Source organism: Numida meleagris, chromosome 6 (assembly GCF_002078875.1).
Source record: "Numida meleagris isolate 19003 breed g44 Domestic line chromosome 6, NumMel1.0, whole genome shotgun sequence".
Classification (NCBI taxonomy): Eukaryota; Metazoa; Chordata; class Aves; order Galliformes; family Numididae; genus Numida; species Numida meleagris.
In genome coordinates this window covers 2,110,382-2,133,089 of record NC_034414.1, presented here as the reverse complement: position 1 = coordinate 2,133,089, position 22,708 = coordinate 2,110,382, and the positions used below count along the sequence as shown (strand labels likewise).

Genomic DNA, 22,708 nt, shown 5'->3' with positions numbered 1-22,708 from the left:
TGCCCTAATGCCAGCTTGAGCACACAGCCACAACAGCTGAGGGTAGTGTTGCGACACTGGAGACTGTGACATCCCTGTTGAAGGTGTGCTGGTCTTTTCCAGCCCTCACCATCACTCATTCTCACTTCCAAGGGCTGCTCACTCCTGGTGGTAGAAGTTAAGTGGTAAGGCTTCAGCCAGATGGCGGGAAGAAGTGGTAACCCTGAGTGATGCACCAAGAAATGGGGTGGGAGGCTGCTGTCGCTCATCACAAATGCTTATTTCACAGAGCTAGTGGTGGGAGGGATTACTCAGTTACTTGGGAAAGGGGCTGCAATAAGGAAGTCGGGGCATGACGTGGCTTGAGGAAAACCAGACAGAGGGGTCTCATTTTCCTGGAAAATGCCATTGGTGAGCACCTAAAATAAACAGATTTAAGAGCTGCAGTGGCACAACAGCCCGCTTTACATTCTTGGGCAAACATTTGTCTGGCACTTTCCCCCTCTTGTGCGTAAGCCAGGTGGAGATTCAGAAAGGAGTGAGATTAGGAGTAACATTTTCATCCTGCTTGACAATAAAGTGGGGATGTGGCCAGAAGACATGGTATCCACAATGTTCTTTATTGCAATCTTGGAAAAATGTCTGCTGCAATGCGTATAATTTGTTCTCCAGATCCGTGGTGAGCAGGCAAATCAGTAACAGAGGAAGGAAATTCAGGTTGGATATTAAAAGAACAAACAAAACAGACACAACAACTAGCCAGCAGCAGGGACAGTGAGGACATGGAGTGGGCTGCCTAGGGAGCCTCATGGAATGTCCTCCACGGGAATTGCTTCAGAAGGTCTTCTGGTACAGGAGTTAGGGAATGTAATCGTGTAGGGCAGGCTACATGTATGTCAGGTTTTTGCACGTGCTTTTTTTTGCTCCACCCTTCTCCATAAATTGAACTAAATGAAGTATGAAGTAGGATGAACACACAGCTGACGCCAGCTCTGTGCTCCTCCTCTGCAATGCGTGCTGAGAACTTCATGTTCTACCACAGCTCCGCGTAGATTCTCCATTTTCATTTCAAAGATCACGCTCTCTGCTTCATTGGGTTTTATTTACTCAGCTCTAGTTCAGCATCCTCATCCTGCCAGTTTGTAGCCTGAGGCGAAGGTGCAGAGGTGTAGTGGTGTTTCTGTTCCCTGCTTGCCAAAGTTGGCAAAAATACCATCCAGGCTCTCCCACCCCTGTTGTTTCCTGGGTGTCTGGACCAGCTCAAGTCTACTGTGGCTATTTAGAGCCAAATCTGAAGCTCAGAGCGGGATCGAGATGGAGGAGCTGTGTTCATCTCAGTAAACTACAGCAGCTTTCTGGCCTCAGCCTGAAAATGATGGTGCTGCAGAACCACGTTACCTATGCATTAACCAGCCTGCCTAGTGCAGCGCATCTTCCCCTGCCTGCCTTGTTCCTGGTGGGAGAGCTTTTCCCCAGCGACGGGCGCTGGTTCACACCTGCTTTGCAGCTTCTGAGGGCTCTGGAAAGGTTTTCTTTTACCTTTTTCCTTTCTTTCATCATCCTTGTCCTTATTCTCTTGTAGGAAATGGAAATTCTGGATATAACCAGCATCCGAGACACCCGAGTAGGGCGATTTGCCAAAATCCCCAAGGTGAGTGTGCACTTCATGCTGGCCGGTTTGGAGGGGGCTGAGGCAGTTTAGCCTGGCTTTACATTACGAGAAGGCGAGACAACCTTGTCTGTTCACATCAGAACTATGTAAATATAGGAAAGCTACCCTTACTCTCATCCCCGTACTCCCCAGTAGTTGTCTGCGCAACTCACAGGCTCTTATAGACTGATAGACATGAGCTCGCTGGAAAGAAAGCTTGGAGAAAACAACAACTCAACTTCCAGGTGCACGCCAAGAGAGCGATTTGCTGCTGTGCACGGCAACGAAGCTCTCTCCTGCGCCGTGCAGCTGGCTAGTTTTAATCTGGAGCTGGCTTTTCAGCTCCCTGAGCTGCGCTGGGGGGTCCTGCCAGGAGCCTTGTGATGATTCTGTGTTGAGTCACTAGAGCTCCTCTTGCACAAAGATGCACAAGTTGGGTCAAGGCAGCTACAAACCTGGAGTTCCAGAGAGAGTCCAATGCAGCATGTGCTGTTCTTTTCCTTTAAAGGGAAGAAAATGTAGTAATGGCAAAAGTTACTGTTTTTTCAAATAGTTTTCAGTCGCCCGTTTGCAGAGTGCACGATTATGCCTTTGTTTTTGGTTTCAGTTATAGTTTAAGCTTCCTGCAGCACTGTTGCCCTTGTTAGGGCTTTCTTCAGGCTCTGATTTTAGTTTGTTTTGAGCTTTTCTGTGCATGACAAGCAGAAAATGGAAGCTGGAATGCGAAAGGGAAACAAAAAAGTAGAGATAATGGCTCCGCATGGTAATGTAGATGATTCTCAATCTAATGTGAAAGAGGAAGGTTTTGCAATCCATACTGAGAGACTTGAGCAGCCTCTTTGCGTAAGAAGTATGGATGTTTTCCTCTCTCAAGATGTCTAATCAGAGCTCCCTAGGGCCGGTGCTTCTGGAAAGAATGTGAAGAGATGGGTGATAAAGGTACAGCGGAGCTCAAGGGCAGTACCCAGCTTTCACAATTCTGACAAAACTTAACTCCTTCCGATAAACTTCCTTCTCAGAAAATCGTTGGAACTAAAACACATTTGAGTTCTAAACAAGCCTACAGTTTTTGCCTGCAATGTGTTTTGTGGGAATAATGCCTGGGAAAAAAGCTCTCAGGACTTTGTGGTGGTGTTGTTCGAGAGAGAGAATAAAATGTTGGGAGTTAATAGAGCAGAGTGCTACACTCCAAAGTAGAGCTTGCTACGGAAAAGACTTAAAGGAGAGACCTGAGGTACTGTTTTCTAGGGTGATAAACTCTAGGAATAAACTGTTTACAAAACAGATCAAACTTTGTAGATTAGAAGTCAGCGGTGGAAGCACTGAGGCTGTAGGTGGGTGTCTATCTGGCAGCAGCAGCCAAGCAGGCGAGTGACTTAGAGCTCAGTAATTATTTAAAGAAGACTTTGGTTGCAGACTGCCAGGATGGTAGTCTTGGTGTCTTTCTCAAATGAGTCTAAGAACTGGGAAATGTTGACAGGAGTGTGACTAATGAAGGCATGAAATGGCCGCTGTAGGTTCAGCACCAGCAAAGGGAGGTGCTGCTCTTTGACTTGCGTCGTTGCACTGTGGGATGCCTTCCTGCACAAGTCATGGAAACGTGTGTGGTTTTAGAGTTAGGTCAAGAAGGAGATGCCCTTTGAGGATCTTAAATACAAGATAAGACTATGGCTTGGAAAGCTGCTGAACCGTAAATTGCTGGAAGCTGCAGAAATGTGTCAGAGGCGTCTCACTGCGGTTGCCCTTTCTTTTCCAGGCATCTGGGTGGCTCTTTGGTCTGACCTGGCGTGGCTGTTGTATTCCAGCTGTTTTAATAGGCCAGAGGCAGTGTTTTACAGTCCTGGGAATTGGCTACAGTTCATAAAAAAAAAAAGAAAGAAAGAAAGAAAGGTCAAGCATTAAGTGATTTATTAAGTATCCTCAAAGGGCACAAGTGATGTACATGATGATAACCTCTGCTGTGAAAATCCCACATGCTTTTCGAACTCTGCATCTCACATTCACTCAATAAAATGATCTCTAGTGTATTTCAGGGGATTTTCTGGCATTTCTGTGATGACATATATAGCAAAGAGCATTAGGCTGGCTCCTTATCCACCTTGATATCCACGTGTTCAAGAAACGTTTAGACGTTGTGTTGGGAGATGTGGCTTAGTGGGGTTATACTGGTGGTAGGTGGATGGTTGGACTGGATGATCTCATAGGTCTTTTCCAACCTTGCTAATTCTATGATTCTGTGATTGATGGAAGGACTTGTGTGGGCCCTGAAATGGGTATTGAACCAAAACAGTGGGAGAGATGCACCATCTGGGCCTGGCAACTTCCAGTTTCCACATGGCCGTGCTGTCCTGAATGCTTCTGCAGAGCACGCTGCAAGTCCTGAGTGGTGTGTCCAGGTGGCTTTGCTGAGGACAGAATTTGAGAGCACTTAGAGAAATGCAGAAAGTGACAATTTCTTGGCACGAGCCACCCTCCACGCGGCGCATCCAAGTCTGGTGTGTGATTACTGAAAGGCATCAATATGAAAATCCAATGGGACAAAGAGGTGGAGGGTGGAAGAACGGAGAAATGTGCCATTCTTCTCCGTTGCCTGAAGGTGAGGCCCAGCTCTGCCCTCTCCACTTGCTTTATTTTGAGATCTCTGCAAATTGTTCTGCAGCTTTTTCTTTTTTTTTTTTTGGGAGTCAGGGCAGGGTGAACTTTGGCACGTGGTCAAGAGTAATAAAGATCAGAATTAGCAGGGACTTCTAACATAAGTGAGACAAGATAAGAAGCTATTGAATGCAGCTCAGCAGCATGCCAAAACAGATCAGGATGTCTCTTACAGTGCAATTTTCATGTTTTTGTTTGAGTAACAGGGAACAATAACAGCTGCTCCACTTTGTTTTCTTCTGATGCACCAAGAACCCAGAACATTTGCACAAGCCAATAATTAGTGCTGCAGTAGATGATGCTGCAGGCCAGGCTGCTGAGCTGCTGGCTTCAGCTTGGGTTTTGTTTGGGCACGTCAGCAGGCACTGGCTTTGAAATGAGTCTCATTTTTCACAAAACAAACTTGTGTTTTCTCACTGGCATTCATTTCTGTAATACAATTTCATCCTTCGTACATCTTTTGTTGCTTTTGAACCCGGACGTGCAGACTCTGAGGATGCAAAGTCTGGATCTCTCCCTCACAGTCTGTTCCTGTTGGGTTCCAGCAGGCTGCGGGTTACTCGGTGCCATGGGAGTCTGCGTGCTGCTGCATTTTCTGGCTCCTTTCAATAAGGCAGCAGTGAGAGCTGAGGGTGCTTTGCTGTGTCTCCTTCTCTCCTTTGTCCCTCCAGGATGCTCCAGCCACAGAGACATGGCCCCTGCCACGGTGCTGCTGTCCTAAAGAAAGCACAGGGAGGGAGTTTGCTTGTGCTGTCCTCTCCTGCAGTACTGCACTCCAGCACTGCGTCACGAATATACACAACTGTCATACGTAGTGACTGCGTGCAGCTGGAGCAAATCCTGGCTGTCATCTGCTTATGCCTGTTTCGAGTGGAGAAATGACTCTTCCCATCTCTTGCGTTAAGCTTGGTTCTTTCTCTGTGTTTGCATGAGAATTTGCTTTTCTCAGGATTATGAATATGGTTTATACCCATCAGGTTTTTAGGGAAATCAGGAGAGTGGGAAGTGAAATGAAAGCTGATTCTGTATTTCAGCCACTCTGCTGCTGGGCTCCTTTCTGCGTGTGTGTTTTTTTCTAAGTGGATTTGCTAAGCATATTTCCCTTCCTGATTTGCATGGCTAATACGGTTGCCTATTTTCATGGACCAAGGCCTCCTTTCATGTCCACCTGCAGCACAGCACTGAGGAATAGCAGTGAGGCTGCAGCACTGAGTGCTAAAGGAGAGCAAGGCATTAAAAAGGCAAAATGTGGCATCAGATCCTGTGCCCTTGGACAGCAACCGGTTCACTCTCACCATTTCATTCCTTGTTGTGCCAATATCACCACCTTTATCCCAGCAGGGAGATAATCCCTGCACACAGCAGGCAGCACGCAGTGAGTGAGTGACTTGCTTTGGGCTAGGTGGGAAGTATGCTGGGAAAAGCTGACCCAATTGAGATCCCCAAGATCCTAAGCTATGCTGACAACATGCACCCCATTTAGAGAGCTGTATAGGCTAAGGCAGTCCACTTCTTGTTCTGAGACAATTGTTGAGCCATTGTGAGGGCTGCGTGTGCCCAGCTTTGTCTGCAGAGCACAGGTGGAAGCTCAGAGGCAGTGCTCAGCCTGCTGGGGACACATCCTGACCAGAAGCTGGGGAACCAAGTGACACCAGATTGCAGAGAAGGAAGGGGCGGGAGGAGCTGCCTTGTAACAAATACAGGAAATGAGCTTAGCTCAAACCACAAGTTCTCTATTGTCTTAGCTTCATAGAATTTACAACACTAGAGGTAAGGAAACTGAACAGATGCCCCTGGGTTTGCAAGATGAAGTTAAATGTGAAACTAAAATCTGACACGTTACCACCTGTAGTTTAAGTTCCATCAAGCCAGACTCGTTTATCCTTACAGGTCCCTTCCAACTTCGGATATTCTGTCATTTTAAGAGTGCCATAGGATATGTGGGATCTGTTGGCTTATGCAAAGAAAAATTGCTTACAGTGCAGCAACGAGCCACTTCAGAAACACTTCAGCTATGAGAAAGCAGTTCTTCTGGGTGGCTGGCTGCCTTTCCCCTTCCGTCCCTCCAGATCCTCTTTGATTGCACAGATCTCAGTTACCACCAAGGAGAGGATTTTATGAAGGGAGAGATGGCAATCAGGTGATCTTGAATTATAACCCATCTCATTCTGTTTTTTTTCCCTATTTGCTACGGCTGCTCCCACATTGCAGACGCTGCAGAAATTTGGAAAAATGCAGTGGAAAAAGCCCGCATCGTTTCTCATAAAATATACATGCAGTTTTCTGGGGAAAACACAGCACATGAGGGTGTCTACAGCGAGCGGTTTCAGTTTCAGCTATCACAGTCCAAATATAAATAGAGAATTCCGTGGCTAAAACAACTGCTTGGGTTTGAATTGAGCAATTCAAAGGGAATGAAAATGGTCAGTTGTGTACCAGGTGTTTTTTTTTGTTGTTGGCTCTGTCTAAGACCAACTTCCATCAGCTGGCAGAAGTGTAGACGTTGTGCAGTTACAGCAGCTCGACGCGTGGAGCTGAGCTGCAGGGCTGACTTGGTGAGTGCTCCACATTTATAGCAAGCATGAAGTCGTTAAGCTAAAAGCTCTCTCGCTGAGGTTAGTGCCATGTCTGTAACGTGCTAGGGTACTACTGACGCTTTAACTTGTTGAAATGGAGTAACTCAGCCATATGTCTGACATGCAGATCCCAGCTCCAGGTACATTTCTGAGCCCGCCCTGCCCTGCTAACGATTGCTGGTGATGAATTTTGCCCTTAGCTTCTGAAGGAGCAGCGCTCTGCCATTTTGCTTTGATGGATCCTACATTCCTAGTAATGAATTGCTGCGCTTGATGGCAGGACATGAGAAAGTTACCCTGCTGTTATAAATAGCAGCCGTCGGTGTAACTCCAGGATACCTTGGCTCAGTTATGCCTTATGTAGGATAAGGAACGCATAAAATGCAAAGTAAGTACAAAGGATTCTATAAATACTTTCATATGGTGATGAAATCCCAGTGTGACTAATCGGATGAGCTTGGCACTTACCAAATCTCTGGTGAGCCATCACTCGGGACACTGCGATTGCTATGGAAAAAAAAAAAAACACACAACACATTTCGCAACTGACAAGAAGAAAATGTCACTCGGAGGAAGAAAGAGCTTGTATCCCCAGCAAGCAGGCTTAAATCTGGCCAGCCTTCCAGGACCTCAAACAGCACCTTTCTTGTGGTGAGGGCAGCTACCGCAAGAAGCGTCACGCTAATCGTAGCCACGCTAATTGAAAAGCCTTTCTTAGCTTGTGTTTCCACAAATGGCTGTCTGCACTAACTTGGTTACACACCAATGCTGTGTGGAGGCCAAATACTCCTCTCTCTGCCTGTCGGCGAGGGGAGGTTGTATTCACACTGTGTTTCTATGAGTAGTCTCCTACGTGCACTTTCTCAGGCCAGAACAGGACGTTTGCGCAGCAATGTTGGTTCGTTTCGTGGAGGATCTCAGTAACACAGGCTACAGAAAAGAAATGGAAAATAAGAAAAGATGAGAAAGATCACACGCCGTAATTGTGCAGCTGTTGAAAAGCTTGCTGCTGGTTTGGGTCCATGTTTGCATTGGGTCTTTTTTTTTTTTTTTTCCCCCGGTGCAGTTGGCCTCATTCTCCTTCTCACCCCACTTGTTCTGTTCGTTTTGCAGTGCCAGAAGCTCCGTGAGGTTTTTAACTTGGATTACCCTCACAGCACCTTTCTGCTGAAAACTCTGACCGTTGTATCCGGCCCTGACATGGTGGACCTCACTTTCCATAACTTCGTGTCCTACAAGGAGAATGTTGGCAAGGTATGTGGGCCCAAGGGCAGGGAAGCACTACGGAGCACAAGGGGCTGGCACATTCCTGAAGGAGCAGGGAAGGAGTCATTGGGTTTGCAGCCCAGGCCCGTGCCCTGTCCATGCAGCATACTCGTGCAGTTCCATCAGCTGCCTCCACCCTTGTGTCTGTGTGTGTTTTTTCTCCAGAGCTGGGCTGAGGATATTATGGCCATTGTTCAGAATCCCCTTACATACAACGCTTCTCGGTACACCTTCCTAGAGAAAATGTAAGTGGTTTCTGACAAACATTGCTATCTGAAAAGTTTGCTTGCTGCCCCTTCTGTCTGTAATGGAAAGAAAAGGCTTCTTAGCATCCAAGTCCATGAATATTGTTTGGTTTGGCAGCCTGAGATCATCAAGGAGGGCTAAATAACAGAGGATACCATCATCTCTTATCTGTCATGTGTTTCAGAGGAATCTCTATGATACCAAAGCTCTTACAATTTGCCTGTTTCTCCTTCCCAAGAAATGGGAACACATTCTATCTGAGGTTAACCTTACAGCCCATAGGACCCTGATTTTCAATTAACTGCTGGTTTCCTTTCCCAATTGCATTTTCTTTTTTCCTCCTTACTTAACAAGTAGAAGTGAGTTTTCATCATCTTGATTTTTTTTTTCCCCACAGCCTGGTGAAGCTGAAGATGCAGCTGAATGCAGAGGGAAAGATTCCTGTCAGGAAGTGAGTAAGGCTTTTGTCTTTTATTGTATATTCAGTTAGACTAAAGGCATAACAGCTGGTAAGAGGATGGTAGCCATGTGCCTTCAGCTGTCTGCTCCTGCTGCACCTAATGGGTAAAAAACATTGCCAAAAACCATTACATAAGAGGTAGAAACCATTCAAGTCATGAGTGGACTCCTGTTGCACCTAAGTTCCTCCCAGTGAAGGGCCTGGGACATAACTTGTGTCTGGAAAGGAGACTTTCTGTGACTATTTCCTTCATCTACAGCAAGAAATAGTCTTTAACGGCCATGAATTTCACCTCCTTGCTGTTCCCAAAGATTCAACAAAATCAAGCAACTTAGATACAATTCTGATTGGGCATTTGCTTTGCAAACACGAATTGAAGCTGGATAAGATGTAGGACTTGTTTGAGCTTTTGTGGAAGGAGTTCTGCATGTGGTCCCCCTGAGAATAAGGACCTTCGGTGAGTGCACCTGTGGGAATTCACTGGGAAGTTCTAAACCACCCTGCTCCTACATTTATGCTGTTATAGCATCATGTAGTAAGACCAACACAATAGAAAAGGTGTTACAAAAGAATTGGAAGGACCAGCACAATAGCAAGGTACTACAAAGGAAGGGAAGCAGATGGCTCACCTGTATCAGAGGATTCTGGGTTCACAGGGAAAAGCTTCCCCCAAGGAGGGATTTCTAGAAAGAGACCTTCCTTGGTGGCAGTCAGCCCTTAAATGAGGCCTAAGAGGTGAATTGCCTTCAGCTGTGCTCCCAGGGCTGGCTGGGTATTTCCTCCAGGTGCTCAATCAGTGGTTCTGGCCGTGACTCAGCAGTTCCCATACACATCATGAGAGGCAAATGCTAATCACCTTAATAAATATGGTACCTACTGCGTGTTACATGGTGTAATAATTCTAGATGAAGCCTGTGCTGGCTAAATGTGCTCCTGGACAAGCACATTGAATATTGAATATTGATTGTTGATCAATATTCAACAATAAACATGACTTCTAGTTTGTTTTCTAAACCAACAAGCAGCAGGATTTGATGCTGCCAGAAACCAGTGTACACATCATGGGCTTTTAAAAACATATAGCTCTTTAATGAATAACTCAAACTAGGGAAAGTGTGCTTGAAACTGATCTTGAAAATGCAAGCAAGGTAGCATTACTGCAGAGAAAATGGCTCATTCTTCTGGAAAAAGCCAGAAGAAACATCTGGTACAGGCTGTACCTCGCTTCAACGCCCTGGTCTTTCTTGTAGAATAGCAAAAGAGGTTTATGATCTAAACCACTACACAATTAAATTGTCCAGATTAAGAGCCAGATTTATAAAAAATACTCAGCATCGCCAGGTGCATCTATATGTGTGGCTTTATAACTCTCCACGTCAGGCTTTTTTTTATATTCCACGTTTACTTGACTTTCACTTTGGACATTTAAATCCCTTCTGAAGTCTAACAAGGATGCTGCAATTTTTGCCTTGCAAAGGGCTGCTTGGGAACAGCATGCAGTGTTTGCATATGTCACCTACAGCTCCAGTCGAGCACTTTTCCATCTGTCATCATATTTGGCACTTTTTGTTCCCCTTCTTGACTGTGAGCACCTGTTATTCCAGGAGTGTAATAGAGCTGACATCTAAATTTATCCACAGATGATACCTCATTGTTGCTGACTGGGATGTTCAGAAACTAGAGAGAATTCAGTTATTGTTACTAATCTGTAATACTGCAAAGAGACTGCTTTAAACTGAAGGCTTGACCATATGCATTCTGCCCTGCAGACCGGTACCCAGCTTTCTGCATCCTGTTCCATGGTGGTAATGGTTTCTTTTTTCCCTGTCTGCATAGTATTTTTCAGATGTTTCCCGCAGATAGGAAGAGGGTGGAAGCAGCATTAAGTGCTTGTCATCTTCCAAAAGGCAAGGTAAGGATGTAAGCAGGTAGCCAAAGATCTCACTAGTTTGGGAATAATCTTTTTGCTTATCCTGACTGTGATGCCCTCGGCTTTGAAAACATCAGCTGCCCAGATTCTCTTAAATTGCTTTGAAATCCTATCCTTGTTGTTAGCTGCCTTCCCTAAACTGCAGGCCTGCTAAGATCAGTTCTTACTGTTGATAGCACTTGCAGCTCTGTGACTTGCACTGCACGGCACAGGAAGCAGCACATTCCCTTCTGCCCATTTCCCCTGCTCTTTGAAGCAACAGATCTGATGGCACTGCTGCCAACCTCCAGAGCACGATCCAGACCTCTAACAGCTCCTATCAGCTCATCTTGTGCTTTATATCATCACGCAAAAGCCACTAAGAGACGGTTTAAATAACTGTCCTTTCTGAAATAGGCCATTATAATGCCTCTCCACTCCACCTCCTGTTTCCTGAACACCTTGCTAGGTGTGCCAGTTGCTCATCTGCCTTGTCACAATGAGCACTGGACTGCAGGTGTTGAGTGTTAACAGAGGGGAAAACCACTGCGGGTTAATGATACTGATGTGTCTGTCTTTCCTGCTCAGAATGATGCCATCAACCCAGAGGACTTCCCTGAGACCGTGTATAAAACTTTCCTCATGAATCTGTGTCCACGGCCTGAGATTGATGAGATATTTACTTCACAGTAAGTTTCTTTCAAGCCACGGAAGAGGACTTAATCCCTTATGGCAAAAGACAGGCAAAAAAAGGTGGGGAGTGGGGTTGCTGTGCATGTTGCTTGGCTGATCTCATGCCAGCCTGGAAGGACAGGTACCCGTGTCACAAAACATTGCCAGTGCACTTAGCGCTTTCACTGATGACCTGAATTAAAAGGATGAGGCCTGAGGCCTCACTGTGCTGCAGGGGCTCTGCACTGTCACTGTCAGAAGCGCTGATTTCAGCTCAGCACTAGGTGATGGTAACGTGAGCTCTACTTGTGGCTGGCCCCAAACCAGACCGTGCACAGCATAAAACCCAGAGAGCTTTGCCATTAGCCAGTGACTTATTTTCAATTAGCTAAATCTGTGGCTTCTCAAATGGATTTGATTTCACAGGGCAAGTATTCACTGCGTTCTGAAATTTGGGTCCCTTTAGAGTTCAGGTCAGAGGCTCAAATTATGCTTTATTCTCCCCTCGTACGACCTCTTAACAGTAGTAGTGCATTAGTTAGGAAGAAGCATGGAGAGGAGGAAAAAAGGCCAGAGTGGGGAGCATCATTTACAGGAAGAAATGTAGATAAAACAGAATTCTGTGGGCTCAGAGAGCTGTGCACTTATTGCTAACCTGAGGAAGGACCAGCGTCTCCGTCGTGAAGTTTTCTGGCACACGTGCCTTACACATGCTTTTCTGTAATTCTTTCCCCTTAGCCATTTCAAAGCAAAGCCCTACATGACCAAAGAACACTTGGCAAAGTTTATCAACAAGAAGCAGCGAGACTCTCGCCTCAATGACATCCTCTTCCCGCCAGCAAAACCTGAGCAGGTGCAGAGCCTGATAGAGAAATATGAGCCCAGCGTCATTAACATCCAGAGAGGTGAGTCTCACTCAGCCAGTAGGTCTGGCTCTTCTGTCATGTCCCACTATGAAGGACAGCATGAAATTAGCAGAGCACCTTATACCTCCTGGTACCCTGACTTTTCCAGGGGGGCAACCAGCCTGATTCTCACAAACCTCTGCCTTACACCGCGCTGGGAAGGAGGTGCCAGAACCTTTGTGTTTCAGCACCTTTAAAGCTTTCTTTTCCATGTAGGGCAGTTGTCTCCAGAGGGAATGGTCTGGTTTCTCTGCGGCCCTGAGAACAACGTGATAGCACTGGACAAATTGCTGCTGTATCAGGACATGACACAGCCGCTCTCACACTACTTCATCAATTCATCACACAACACTTATTTAACAGGTATGGGCACCCCCAGAATCTGCCTGAGCTCCAGTGTGTATGTACCACCACCGGGGATGGATGAACGATGCTGATAATCAGGCAGATGCATCTACCCTGAAGTTTGGAGGGCTGAGGGCTGTAGTGCGTGACGCTTCAGAAGAAGCAGGTCACTCTATTGCCTGAGGCATGGAATGGTACAATCATTATGGTTGTAAAGGACCTCTAAGATCATAAAATCCAACTGTCAGTCCATCCCCACCGTGCCCACTAACCCGTGTCCCTAAGAGCCACGTCTGCATGTTGAACACCTCCTTGAACACTTCCTGGGACTGCACCTCCCTGGGCAGCCTGTGCCAATGCCTCACCGTTCTTTTTGAGAATAGTTTTTTCCTAATATCCAACATCTGGTCATTCTGCTCAAAGGTGGCAGAGTTTATGCTCTGCTTTATGCAGAAGGTGTCCCACATGAGTAGCTAAAGCTGAGCCTCCCTCTTTGTGCTCTCCTGCAGCCGGCCAGTTTTCTGGTATCTCATCTCCCGAAATGTATCGTCAGACGCTGCTGGCCGGGTGTCGCTGTGTGGAGCTGGATTGCTGGAAGGGCCGTCCCCCAGACGAGGAGCCCATCATCACTCACGGCTTCACCATGACAACGGAAATCCTCTTCAAGGTGCAGGGGTCTTCTCCACAAATTGCCCCTGCTTGGCTTTAGACCGATCTCTGTTCAAGTAGGCTGACTGCCAGTCAAACGTATGGGCTGAGGGCAAAGATGTTTGAAAGACTGAGGGCAAGTTGGCAAGTAAATGAATGTACAGATAGAAGGAAAGATGAGCAAGCATGCAAGAGGTTGGAGTTTGTGTCCATCTTTGGAGATGGAGGACCAGGAGGGGTGGATGAGGATGAATGAGTGATGGGAATGCAGGTAGTCAAGTAGAAATGACGGAGAGACCATTGAGTAGGTGTGCCTGCATACCGAGCTGTGTAGCACGATGGATGCATGGGCAGAAAACTGCATGAGAATTTTACGGGTGGATGCAAGTCAGACAAACAATCAAGGTGGCTTTTAGAAAGCAAACATTTGAAGTGAGTTTATCTTCTAACAGTTTGTGTGCTTTACAGCCTCGGATGGTGGTGCTTCGGAGGAACAGATGTTAATTACTTCCCAATTACATGTCTATTTGGTGGAGCAACTGCCCTCTAGCATGCTGAGCTTCTCTGAGGGTTTAGCTCCCAGGCTTCTGAAGCACAATTCAAAGCCTTGAATATTTTTTCTTGGGGGCAGGGGGGAGGGGAACAGCAGATCCTTAGTAACGACGGGAGGTATTGTCATTTTCAGTGTCAGTAATTTCCCACATCCTATTTGTTTTATTTGCTTGGGGGGGGGGAGGGTTCTTTTTTAAGGGGGTTGCCCACGTTGAGGTCATGGTGCTAGACCTGGCTTCACCGTTTAACCTGCAGCCCATGTGCAGTGTGCTATGCACTGTGGGAAGCGAGAACACGAACACACTAGAATAAAGGCTGGGAGGTGTTTGCAAAGGAGCAAGTGACACTTTACCGTGTCAATAAGGAGCACTGGGGAAGGAAACAGTGGAAAGCTGGTGGAGTTTGACAGGGGTCTGGGGAGAATAGGATTATTTTTTCCACGTTATTAATGCTGTGCGTGTTTCCACGGTATTTGCATTTGAAGCGTCAGCACTGCTGGTGAGTGAACATTCCAGATTGCTCTGCTGCTAGAGAGAAGCATGTTATGAGCAGGTGAAATGATAGAAAGCTGGGCAGCTTCAGAGGCGGGTGTCAGCTTTCTTCCTGGAGAAGCCCCTGACTGATGATTGTGGAGATCTGAAACGTGGGGAGGGATCAGTTTAGTGGGGAGATCAGATCTGTTACTAATGAGTGCTGATCTCTGTGGCGTTCTCTCCTTCAGGATGCCATTGAGGCCATTGCAGAAAGTGCTTTCAAAACATCTCTTTACCCTGTCATCCTCTCCTTTGAGAACCACGTGGACTCGTGAGTATCTGGTGGCTGGGGACACCACATGGGAGGATTGTGTTCTCTGCTGTCCAGAGCAGAGCGGGCAAGGGCTGCTTGGTTTTAAGTGAGTGCCTGTGTTGATATGAAACACTGTTAGTGATGTTTGCAGCAATTGTAAGTGGGTGAAGATTTATGGATCTCGAGATAGTTGCTCATGCTGGACTCTGGATTTGGGCATCTGTTTTCCTGCTCACTCCTGCTTTATCTCTTTGTTTATTAGGCCCAAGCAGCAGGCAAAGATGGCTGAGTACTGCCGAACCATATTTGGAGATATGCTGCTGACAGAGCCTCTGGAGAAATACCCGGTAGGTGGGAGCCGGGGAAGGAGGCTGAAGAACCTGGTTAGTGGAGAGGTCTTTCTGAAAAAAGTGGCTCCTGATGCCAGGAAATGCCACAGGAGATAGAAGGACAGTGATAAAAAGAGAGTGCTGGAGGTAAATGAGATCAGTACATAGGAGTGAGCAACACAGCAACCTGAGGGAAGACTTCTCAGTCACAGGGTTTTTTTCTAAGCACTTGCCTGATCCTGTTCTCAGTGCTCCATCCCTTGAGTGACTTCGGAAACCAAGCTCTAGGTGACCAAGCTGTACCCATTGCACCAAGATGAGTCAGTGTATTTTCATACGTGGTACTATTCCAAATCTGTCTGGCAGCACTTGCTTTGGAAAGAACCAGGAGCAAGGGCTTAGTAGCATTTCAGGCTCTTCAAACCAATGCTTCTAAATTCCTCTTTCCACCCTGGAAAGAATCCCTCGTGGGCACAGATGGGCAGGTCAGTGACACGCAACACCGTGTGCTCAGAATAGCTAAGTAAAACTCCTGCTCTGCTTGACCAGAGTCGACAGCTTCCTTGTGCAATTATGTACTTTTGTGGGGATGGTGACATTTTTGGTGAGCTCTATGCACGCCACTCATTCAGCTGCCTTGTGAGTGGACACTGATTTACAAATCATGGGCAGTGCCCATGTTCTGCAAGGAACGAAGCAACTAGCAACTTCCTTTGGTTAAATACTAGAGGGGAAGCTCAAACACCTAGTCCAAGCATCTGGTTTTCAGCACTGAGATAAAAACAGCAGAAAAGAAACAGGGAGCAAGTTGGCAGTTGCCCACTGTCCAGACGCATGTCTTTGCCCAGGCAATGGGGAGAAACAGTTCAGAGTGTTAGCTGAATTATTAATAGGTCTGTTGCTATCTGTATGGGGAGTGTAGGTCTAGAAGCAGAGTCTGAGTCACACATCCTCATGTGACACACACAAAGCCACTGCCTTTGGGATTTATTTTTTTTTTTCAAATCAGCCTTAGGCAGAGACTTTAAATATGGCCTGATTGCTGATCTGGTGCTCTGAGATAATGAGAGAAGTGGGTGGAATGTGAAAGCCTGAGTTGTGTGGATGGCTCCAGGACACGTGGATTGTTTTTCAGCTGTACTGCAGGACGGGCGGCTGGAAACAGCATGGTGTGCACAGGCAATGGAGCTTGAAAAGACTGAGAGGTGCAAAATGCTGGTATTAAATTGATGTCAGGAAGGTGAAGACTTAGGAAAAAATCAGTATAGATATAGTGGGATGTGCTGTAGGTGGAGAAAGTGGCCAGAAAAGCTGTAGTAGGAGGGACAGGAGAGCTGAGTGTTTAAATTGTAGCTTCGTGAAGAAAGTTCATTCTGAAGTTTCTCTGTTGCAGCTGAAGCCAGGAGTTCCTCTGCCAAGTCCTAAGGATCTCTTAGGGAAAATCTTAATAAAGAACAAAAAGAAACAGTTTGTATCTGAGAAGAGGCAGAATTCTATGAAGAAGGGGAAGAATGTGGAACCAGAAATCACTGAGCAGCCAGCACTTACGGATGCCGAAGATACTGGTATGTCTGAAAGGGAAAATGGGACTAGTATAGCTGGATGAGCAAGTCTGGTCTGTTAGGGACCTTCCAAATTGCCTGATACTAGCTTCAGGCAAGACAATACTAGTCATCAATTCAAGCATCTCAAGAAGAAGCATAAGCTTGGAAGATAAATTAAATCTTCAGAATATTTTCAGACACTGTTCCAACTAAAAAGAGACAACCAAGTTAATTCCCTGCCCATCAGTGAACTCTGCTGCCTAATCTGAGACGTATGTCTGTGTGGGTTAGTAATTACTTGATGCACACTGACTGCTGGTTTGATGCAAGGGGATGTATTCTTTTTTACCACCAGTAGCTCTCTGATAACCACAAATTTACCATGGCACGGTTAATAAAAGCATATAATGGTTTGGGCTGAAGATATCTTAAAGATCATCTAGTTCCAACCCTCTGCTCACGGCAGGGACCTTCCCGGTAGATCTGGCTGCCTAGGGGCCCAACCAACCCGTTGGTCCGTGCCCTAGTTTGTGCTGCACACAGCACTGCAGGTGGGGCCTCGTGACAGCAGAGCACAGGGGCGGGATCACCTCCCTCACCCTGCTGGCCACACTTCTTTTGATGCAAGCCCAGCTGGCTTTCTGGGCTGCAAGCTTGGAGACATCAGCAAACTGGCTGGGAGTGCACTCAATCCCATTGTCTGTGTCACCAACGAAGATGTGAGGTGGTGCTGGTCCCAGTGCTGACCCCTGTGGGACACCACTTGTCACTGGTCTTGACTTGGACTTCAAGCCATTGACCGCAACTCTTTGAATGGGACCGCCCAGCCGATTGCTTATCAACCCGAGTGGTCAAACCAGCAAATCCATGTCTTTCCAATTTAGAGACAAGGATGTTGTGCCAATCACTCTTCCCTTATCCACCAGCACTGTGACCCCATTATAGAAGGCCCTCAGATTTGTCCATCATAATATGCCCTTATTAGCGAAGTCATGTTGGCTGCTGCCAGTCACTTCTCTGTTTTCCATGTGCTTTGGCATAGTTTCCAGGAGGATCTGCTCCATGACCTGGCTGGGCACAGAGGTGAGACTGACTGGCCTGTAGTTCCCCACGTCTCCCTTTTTCTCCCTTTTTAAAAACGGAGGTTATGTTTCCCCTTTTCCAGTCAGAGGGAACTTCATCAGACCGCCACAACTTCTCAAATACAAAGGCTTAGTAGCTTCATCTGCCACTTCCCTCAGGACCCTCGGATGCCTCTCATCACTTCCCACAGACTTTTATATTTTCAGTTTCCTCAGATGGTCTCAAACCATCTCCTACAGAGGATGGTTCTTCATTCTCCCAGTCTCTCCTCATTGGCCCTCACCGTGAGGTTCTTGAAGGTTTATCTAACATTCAGTCCCTGCTTCCCTCCCATCCTCCACCTCCTGCTGCTTCGAGGCTTAGGGAACACGTGGTAGAACAATGATGCAGTTCCTGGTAGGAGCACATGAGGTCCATGTGATGAGTGCCACTACAGAGGAGCTGGGAATCAGACATTCAATCCCACAAATGTGTTCCACTGTGGTAGGGATTGTGATTGTCACTCCCGTGGTGTGGGGGAGGCTTGTAGAAAGGTCTCTTGAGTCTGTTAGTCCAGAGGTTGGCCTTTTCCTACTTGGAGGTGGCTAATAAAATGATACAGTTCCTCCACTCTTGTTCTTTTGTGACACGCTTGGGAGGTTTTGCAGAGCTCCTCACTGTTAGCAGCCAGAGCTGCGGGCTGCGTGAGCAGTCACGGAGTCTTGTCTTCATGTTCTGATAAGCACTACTGATGTGGGCTGTATGCTTAGTCTGGGCAGGCGATGTGGCTGAAGAGGAACCAGAGGAAGAGGATGATCAGCTGGGAAACCTGGATGAAGAGGAAATCAAAAAGATGCAATCAGATGAGGTACTGTCACTGTTGTCTCTGTTCCTTTTCTGTTTTGTTTTGTTTTGTTCTGGCCTCCACTTTTCTGTGTGGACTCACTGTTCTGAATGGAGATTAATACCAAAATGCAAAGGGGAGCGAACCATGCTACGACAACTTTCCTTCCTCCATGCAATAAGACATTTCTCTTATTCAGTTTCTCCTGCAAAAGTTGTGGCAAGCATAGAAGCTGTAGCAGAAGAGGTACTATTTCTGAATCTGACTTGATATTCTGCGTGATTTGGAGGGAACTGTCTGCCCTCAGGGTGTTTGGAGAGGCTTAGCCTTAGTCTGATAGAAGTTGTTATAGAAACATGAAGTGCTGCTGCTGAAGGGGAAGAAGAAGATCAGCACTGCCTTGAATAGAAAAGATCCATTTCCCTTTTCCTTCTCCCCAGTATCGCTCAGAGAAGAGAGCAAACCGTGTCCCACGTTTGTCCCAGAGTCAATACTTAGACAGGTTCCAGAGGTCCTGGACTTCTTATGACCTGGTACCTTTCTACACGTCTCACTTTTTGCCATGCTACCCAGAAACTCAGTGTGCCCCCAACAAGGCTGCCCAACATGTAACTGTAGGATCAGGAAGCCAAAGAAACAGGTGTGCTTTGGCCAGGGCAGCCTGAAGCTGTTTGATTGTGAAGCCCGGGTGTGTTTTGTTTCATCTCTGGAAAAGGTCTCTTCATCTTTGTTCTCCAGTGTTTTGTTGTGTTTCTTTTCCTGCCTAGGGCACTGCTGGTTTGGAAGTGACAGCGTACGAGGAAATGTCCAGCCTCGTTAATTACATACAGCCCATCAAATTTGACTCCTTTGAAGTCTCTGCCCGTAAGTTAGTCTCTCGTTGGTCCCCACACACACAACGGGGGCTGGGTGCACCTTCCTTCTAAACAACTTCTTGTCTTCTCTTTCTAGAGAAGAACCGGAGTTATGTCATCTCTTCCTTCACGGAGCTGAAGGCTTATGATCTGCTGACCAAGTTCCCTATGCAGTTTGTGGAGTATCCTTTTGGCAGTGTTTGCCCCCTGCAGTTGGTTGTATGAAGTATGGGAGCTCATCTGAAGCTTGGGTTAAGGCTAAGGTGCAAATCAACTGAATTCTGGTTTCGGGACATGGTAGGCTCTTCATCAGAGGTGTAAGTTGTACGGATGCTGGAGATGGGGTGGTTGGGCTACTCACAGAGATTCTTGACAGTGGGTATCCTGCAATAGCAAAAGGCAAAGCTGTCAGATGTTTAACCTTAAACAGGAAGGCACGTAGGAAAGGAGTATGTTGTCGCCCCAGTTTCTCTTTCTTCTTCTTTAGAAAGGCTCTGAGCCTTCATAGAAGTAGCAGAGCTTCAATGACTCTGAAATCTGAATTCACGAGCTAGCGCCAGGGTACACAAGGAGTGCTCCAGTTTTGGTTCCGACAGAGCAATTGTAGATACAACAAGCGCCAGATGAGCCGGATTTACCCCAAAGGCACCCGGATGGACTCCTCCAATTACATGCCCCAGATGTTCTGGAATGTTGGCTGTCAGATGGTGGCACTGAACTTCCAGACCATGGGTGAGTGTCGCATTGTCCTCCAGCTTCTCGGTGGGTGAGGCAGCGTGCTCACGTTCATCGTCTCTTCCTTCCCTGCTGTTTTCTACCACTGCTGTTCCCCTGTATGTGTTTGCACTGCAGGCCTCGTTCCCGGAGCGTTGCTCTTTTCTGAGCCTCTCGAAAACCAAAAGCACTTTTCTGAGTCTAGCGCAATCCAGGCACACAGTGCCCGTGATGCCTGCCCTACGCGTTCATGCTTACACATGTGCACAGGCTTGCTGTCATCTACTATCTGGGTACCATCTCTGCCTGGTTTGTAACATGATGTCAGAGTAAATAACTTGTATGAAGGCACCAGGAGCTCCTGCATCCCCTTTCCTGCAAGGCAGCATGTGTAGCTCCATCTGGCCACGGGACCGGCCTGTCTGTGCTGTTATTTCCAGTACACTGACCTGAGCAGGGAAGAAAGGCCATTTCTTGCTGCACCACCAGCATAAGGGGAGACAAAAAAAAACCTTCAGATAACGCTGTTCTTTACCCTTCTTCCTTCTTCACTGTCTCACATATGGAGAGTGGAGGAGACTGGCTTATAGGATCAACAGGAGGAAAAAAAAAATAGTGACTTAAAAAGGGAGAGTGAAAGATTGGTTACAAAGAGGATATCATACTGAAGACAGGCATCAAAACCCCAAGCCACTGTCAGTAAGACAAGAGGTGGCAGAGGAGGGGATGCACTGAGAGGACCCCCAAAATGCCAGGAGGAAGGAGCAGAGGGGTCTGGGCAACGATTTGCCTCACACCCACAACAGCGTGTACTTAGAGTATTTAATTCAGTTCTACCCATGATTTATGGCGCAATCATAAGCAAACCACTTTACCTTTCTCATAATAGCCGTTGTAATATTTTTCCCTGTAGGGTGCTGAGGGACTTAATTAGTTTTTGAAAGGGCTTTGTGTGTCTTTGGCTAGCACGGGCTGTAAAAGTACAGCACCTCTCAGCTCACTGAGAGCCACCTGATGAGATCCCACAGCAGCTTTGCTCATTGCTTTCCTCTCTTTGCATCTCAGACGTCCCCATGCAGCAGAACATGGCTCTGTTTGAGTTCAACGGCCAGTGTGGCTATCTGCTCAAGCACGAATTCATGCGGCGTCCAGACAAGCAGTTTGACCCTTTCTCAGTGGACCGCATTGATGTGGTGGTGGCAAGCACCCTGTCTGTCACGGCAAGTACAACCCTTGGTGCTGTTCCTCCTCTGACAGCCGTTTGCTGGCACCATATATGTATCTGGTGTGTATGACCCCTCTATTTATTACCCAGTGGGGTTCTTAGTGGCAAATGAACCCCGGGAGTTCTGTGGGAGAGTGTTTCCATGGCAACTCCCCGCCTTTTCGCTATTTCAAATTAATCATAATCACATGAGAATAGAAAATTAGCATCTGCCACGCAGAAGGAAGCTAAGGCTGTGATGCTGGGGAGGGAGGAGGCTGGAGGGAGTGCTGGCGCAAGAAACAGGGGTGAAGAAAAGGTGAAAGAAAAGCCTATTGCAGATTGGAAGCTGCAGCAGAAAAGGTGTTTTGGGGCTGGAGAGGGACTTAAGGGTGAAGGTGTGGGTGGGTTCTTTTATTTTATTGTTTCCAGCAGTTGCTAATCAGTGTTTCTGTTTGTTCATAGATACTTTCTGGTCAGTTCCTCTCAGACCGCAGCGTGAAGACGTATGTGGAAGTGGAGCTGTTTGGGTTGCCAAGGGACACGAAGCGCAAATACAGAACCAAACTGACCTCCACCGCCAATTCCATCAATCCCGTTTGGAAAGAAGAACCTTTTGTTTTTGAAAAGGTACGTAGCACTTTCGTAATCCTTTGGAAAGGGAACCCCTGCAGCTCTTGCTGGTCACAAGCACAGCCTTTTGAGTGGTCAGTGACACCAGGAGGGACTCCCTTCTGGAGAGCTCAGTCGTGGCTTTAGGCAGATCAAGAGTTACGTGTTGCACCCTGAGATAATATCCAAACAGTACCCAGCACAACTCTCTGCAAAGATTTCCCTGTACAGTTATGGGGCAGCTGGGAACATTTCTGGAAATAACAGGTATCAAAAATCTCCCCTTGGCGATGCAGTTCAGACTGAATTCACTAATCAGATCTGAAGACTTCAAGCATAAGGAAGCAGAAAGAAAGTGTGGTTAAATTGTCAATGAGAAGCAGGCGTGCTGGGCAAGTAATGGAACCAGCAGGAGATTTTCAGCTGTGCCCGATCACAGAAAGCTGCCCTGTTTGTCTGCCAGAATTCAGTGGTCACTAATCCAGCTACGGGGGGGTTAAGTCAAAGGTGATAGTAAGCTCTGGCCTTTCTACACTTAGAAGAAAGAAATATTACAAATTCAGCTCTGTCAAGCACACTGGGAGATAGCAGATATTTTCAGCCTGCTTGGGATGCGGTAGATAAATATTATCCTCATTTCAGAAAACGATTTTCAGGCTATGGTTTTGACAGACTAATTTTTAGTTCATTTCATGGCAGAAGAAAAAGGGAGAGGATGATGAAACAGCCCTTATGGCAAAGTCGCCGTGCCTGCTGAATTATCTCTCCAAATTCGTTTCCTTCTTTGGTGGATTGCTTTGTGGGAGACCTGGTTTGGAGGGTTTTTTTTTTAGGGAGCCTGCCATCCCTTGCGGTCTCTCCTCTAGGAAGCCTGTGTTTGGTGGAGCTCTTGTAAATT

General features: G+C 46.8%; 1 protein-coding gene across 4 annotated transcripts in view; it reads left to right on the top strand.

Annotated features, from left to right (window-relative positions):
- The window catches only part of PLCB2 (phospholipase C beta 2), a 52,030-nt gene that overhangs the window by 17,281 nt on the left and 12,041 nt on the right, over positions 1 to 22,708 (top strand). For all 4 annotated transcript variants that reach the window (XR_002440302.1, XM_021401987.1, XM_021401988.1 and 1 more), the window contains 18 exons: positions 1,562 to 1,630; positions 7,972 to 8,112; positions 8,290 to 8,369; positions 8,768 to 8,821; positions 10,667 to 10,742; positions 11,328 to 11,428; positions 12,150 to 12,316; positions 12,533 to 12,679; positions 13,171 to 13,328; positions 14,583 to 14,665; positions 14,910 to 14,994; positions 16,370 to 16,541; positions 18,353 to 18,450; positions 19,194 to 19,290; positions 19,378 to 19,462; positions 19,888 to 20,012; positions 21,060 to 21,214; positions 21,664 to 21,828. Coding sequence is in view for 3 of the 4 variants with exons in the window: in XM_021401987.1 (XP_021257662.1) it covers positions 1,562 to 1,630; positions 7,972 to 8,112; positions 8,290 to 8,369; positions 8,768 to 8,821; positions 10,667 to 10,742; positions 11,328 to 11,428; positions 12,150 to 12,316; positions 12,533 to 12,679; positions 13,171 to 13,328; positions 14,583 to 14,665; positions 14,910 to 14,994; positions 16,370 to 16,541; positions 18,353 to 18,450; positions 19,194 to 19,290; positions 19,378 to 19,462; positions 19,888 to 20,012; positions 21,060 to 21,214; positions 21,664 to 21,828 (2,058 nt within the window). In the remaining variant the exon portion in view is untranslated. The remainder of the gene's footprint in view (positions 1 to 1,561; positions 1,631 to 7,971; positions 8,113 to 8,289; positions 8,370 to 8,767; positions 8,822 to 10,666; positions 10,743 to 11,327; positions 11,429 to 12,149; positions 12,317 to 12,532; positions 12,680 to 13,170; positions 13,329 to 14,582; positions 14,666 to 14,909; positions 14,995 to 16,369; positions 16,542 to 18,352; positions 18,451 to 19,193; positions 19,291 to 19,377; positions 19,463 to 19,887; positions 20,013 to 21,059; positions 21,215 to 21,663; positions 21,829 to 22,708) is intronic.